The sequence below is a fragment of the Plectropomus leopardus genome, unplaced genomic scaffold (genome assembly GCF_008729295.1).
Source record: "Plectropomus leopardus isolate mb unplaced genomic scaffold, YSFRI_Pleo_2.0 unplaced_scaffold12455, whole genome shotgun sequence".
Classification (NCBI taxonomy): Eukaryota; Metazoa; Chordata; class Actinopteri; order Perciformes; family Serranidae; genus Plectropomus; species Plectropomus leopardus.
Window position 1 is genome coordinate 1 of NW_024613232.1, and position 4,017 is coordinate 4,017.

Consider the following 4,017-nt stretch of genomic DNA (forward strand, 5'->3'; position numbering starts at 1 on the left):
CCCCCTCTGTTTTTTCTCTCCTTCCTCTTCTTTGTCCTCCCTTCAGATCTCTTAGCTAGCATCACCGACTCCTCCTTTCCTCTCAAACCTTTCCTCCTCCCCTCCTCCTCCTCCCCTCGCTCCTCCGCCTCCCCCTCCTCCAGCAGACCAGGCAGCGAGCCTCCTCCCTCCAGTCCTCCCTCCGCCCTCCCTGCCCCGGGCCTCTTCTCCTCTTCTTCCTCTTCTTCCTCCTCTCCCCCTTCATCCAAAGCCTCCCCGCCTCCCCCTCCTCCAGCTCCTGTCACCTCCTCTTCGCCCCCTGCTCCTCCTCCTCCTCCCCCTTCCCAGGCCTCCTCCCAGGATGCTCATCTCTCAGCGGAGTCGGAGGAGGAGAAGGCGAAGAAGCTGCTGTACTGCTCTCTGTGTAAAGTCGCCGTCAACTCTCTGTCTCAGCTGGAGGCTCATAACGCAGGTGAGGAAGAGCGAGGTGATGGATGAAGAGATGGTTTTTTTCATGTGTCGCCATTTATCATCTCTTCAATGGAAGCTTGACTGATGTTTCAGTCACATGCTGCACATTATGATTTATTCACCAAGCCTCTTTTCATTTTATGGAGACACCAACTTTCCATCTTAGCCAAATGCTCAAACTGCTCTTGAATTTACAGCAATAAAAACTCAATCTAGCCTATCTGCTCCGCACCAAACCAGCTGGTGAACATTGTCAAGCATTAAGCAACTAAAGAGTCAGATATTTCCTGTAGAAGTTGGTGGAGGCCAAAAACAGAGCAAAAAGGAAAGAGAAAAATCGACTTAAATTGACCAGTTGAACAGAGGCAGGACCCCAAATGGATGATAATGTTTCTTTATAACTCCTGGATGTTTAAAGAGGCAACTGTTTGCTATTAAGGTCATCATATCAACTTAAAAGGATGATCTGTCGCGAGGCCAAAATAAATAGTTTTTGCGGGATTAAAAAGTTCTCTTAGAACCGGCAGTAATCTCAAAGTACGACATACAAAATATTTGTATATTTGTATATATTTTTATAATTGATATGGGAAATATTAAGAATTTTAGTTTCTTGTTTATAAGCCCTATAACTAAAAATCTTGCTTTTTGCAAGCATCAAATTCAGAATGAGTGTATATTTACAAAAATACACATAAAGTTTATCAGTTTTAAGATTAAAATATGTTGTCTTGTATTCAATAAAAAACAGGTAAAAAATGATTTGCAAATCATTGCATTGTGTTATTTACGTTTTACACAGCATCCCAACTTTTCTGGGATCAAGGTTGTATTTGGTCAAAAGTATGTGGACAGCCCTCCCTCAGTTTTTTTCACTTGTGTTACCACAAACTGATGATTTACCACACATCATCCTTAAAGGAATACTTCACTTTTAGAATAACCATCTCTATATCATTACAAAAAAAGTGTTTTTCTTACATGCATCCACAGTGAATGAAGAATCCAAAAATGTTTTTTCATTAAATCAATGCGGACTATGTTTAACAACAACAAAGCTAGGTCCAATCATCTGTTAACAAAGTGTCACATAACTCGTGCAGAATAATCCAAGTCTCCTTTATCCAGTTGTACGCTTACTACTTACACAACAAATTTCGCTAAAACATTATGATTTAAAACGCGTTGATGAAAACAGTCTCATGCACGTTCTCGTTGGCAGAGGTGCAAATGTGTTTGGGAATAATTGAGGATACGACTGGATAAATGAGACTTGGATTATTCTGCACAAGTTGTGTGAGAGTTTGTGAAAGGATGCTCTGCTGTTAAAAGCAATCCCAATTTACTTCAATTCATGAAGAATGTTTTTAAAATTTCTTTTCCTCACAAATTCAAGGTAAAACATGGCGAGTAATTAATACACAAATCTTCATTTTGTGTGTTTTCTTTTAAAACTGACAAATGATTTGGAAAATGAGCAGCAGTAATTGAAAGCATACAGGATTTTTAATGCTTCTTGTTTACCAAAAGTTATTTTTCTGTGTGCAGGTTCAAAGCACAAGACGATGCTGGAGGCGCGGAGCGGCGCCGGGCCGATCAAGGCCTACCCTCGAGCCGGAGCCAAGCTGAAGAACGGCAGCAGCTCGGCACTGAAGGGCTCCGGCCTGCAGAACAAAACCTTCCACTGCCAGATCTGCGACGTCCACGTCAACTCTGAGATCCAGCTCAAACAGGTACGAACACAGCATGGGTATGAAAAATATACCAACATTATTCTAACATAACTTTTAACCGACTCAGCTGAGAGGGAGATGAATGCTTTGTCAGACATTTTCAGTCTTGACAGGAAGTGTTGCCTTGTCTCTTCTGCCCTTTGGTGAATTTCCAAAAAAAACAGTCGGACATGTCACAGGCCTCTCTGTCCTCGGCTCTGTTGTCAGTGTTTGTTGTTGTTTTTGTTGCAGCACATCTCCAGCAGGAGGCACAAGGACAGAGTGGCAGGAAAACCCAGCAAACCCAAATACAGCCCGTATAACAAACAGCAGCGCAGCTCGCTCTCTGTAAGTCCCACTCTCTGTTTCTCTCTCGCTCTTCAAATTAAATGAAGATTTTATTTTGTTTTTTGTGTATAAAAGATGATTACAAACCAATGATAGGGATCTCTAAAAACAATTTCAGACTAAATTATGATTTGGTTCTGCTTTCATAAATTAAGACATTTATTTGCTTTTTGTATTTATTCTGGCCTCTCTTATTTATCTGTCCCTTCCTTGCTTCCTCTCCTCTCCTGTTTTTTCCTTTCCTCATTTCATTTCCTTTTTTCCTCTCCTTGTCTCCTCACCTCTCATTGTGTCCTGTCACTGTTTCTTCTCCTTTGTTTTCATTTCTCTCCACTTTTCCTCCTCTCCTCCCGTTGTTTCATCTCCTTTTGTTTTCTTTCCAACCCCATAATCTCCTCTTCTCTTCATGTTTCCTTTTTATCTCCTCTCCCCTTCTTTACCCTCCTGTTTTATCACCTCCTTATCTCCTCTCCTCTCCTCTCTCCTCAGAAGGAGTTAGTGAAGCCCTCCCTCTCTCCCTCCTTTCTCTCCACTCCTTTTGCACCTCCGCCCTCCTCCCTCACCTCCACAATCTCGCTCCCTCCTGCCTCTCTCTCCTCCTCTCCTCTCCTCACTCCCACCTCCTCACCCCTCACCCCTGCCATCTCTCTTCACCCTCGCCCTCCCACTTCCACGTCCCTCTTCACCGCCTCCTTCCTGCGTCCGGCTCCTGGACCAATCAGAGCGAGCCAAGGATCAATTCTCTTCGCACCGTACTGATGATGACGTCAGCGGTGGGGGAGTCCAACCGGTGACCTTTGACCTTCAGTTTGTTGACCTGACAGAAGAGTCAGAGACTTGAGAGGACAGAAGCTCCTCGTTGCTTTAAATGAACCACAGACTTGAAGATGAAGAACAGATGCTGGAAAGTTCCCACATATCCTGGAAAACCTGGAATTTTTTGTGAAACAGTCATGCAAAAATCCTGGGGAAAAAAATGACAAAACTGTCCTGAGATTTTTAGAAAGCAATAAGCGGTCCTGGAGAAAAAAAAATCAGTGTGCAGCTTTTTTTTGTCATCCTCATTTGTTATTTTGATGCTCCAGATTCAAAACATCCAACTCAAAGAAGAAAAAAACATTCAACTTGTGCATGAAAATAGAGAATATTTATATTTTTCTTTCTTTGACCTTTTTACCAAAACAAGAACCCCAAAGTACCTCGTCGGTTATGAGAAATGACTCTTTGTGACAGTCTGAATCTACCGCAAAATAAAAAGCTGGAGGTTGTTGAAAAAAGATCAGAATCAGGATTCAAGAGAAACCGGAAAAGACGAGCAGAATCTAAAAAAATCTCACTCAGAGACGGAGAGACAAAGATGGATAAGACAGTCTGGATTTGTTTGAGGTCTTATGGGTCGGATCCACAGAGTTTGGACAGGGTTGTTTCTGAATGAAAAAATCTCCTCTGAACACAGACGCTCTTCTTTCTCCTGCTGGAGGAGCAAACCAGCACAAACCTGATGTCA

At 42.6% G+C, this 4,017-nt stretch overlaps 1 protein-coding gene across 1 annotated transcript; it reads left to right on the top strand.

Moving 5' to 3' along the window:
* Nucleotides 1–46: 46 nt before the first annotated feature.
* On the top strand, nt 47–3,461 carry LOC121963777 (zinc finger protein 385B-like; the record flags this gene model as incomplete). The annotated part of the gene is made up of 4 exons (XM_042514026.1): nt 47–451; nt 1,999–2,183; nt 2,415–2,510; nt 3,000–3,461. Coding segments are annotated over 4 exons (956 nt in total), but the record flags the coding sequence as incomplete, so codon positions are not given.
* Nucleotides 3,462–4,017: the final 556 nt, after the last annotated feature.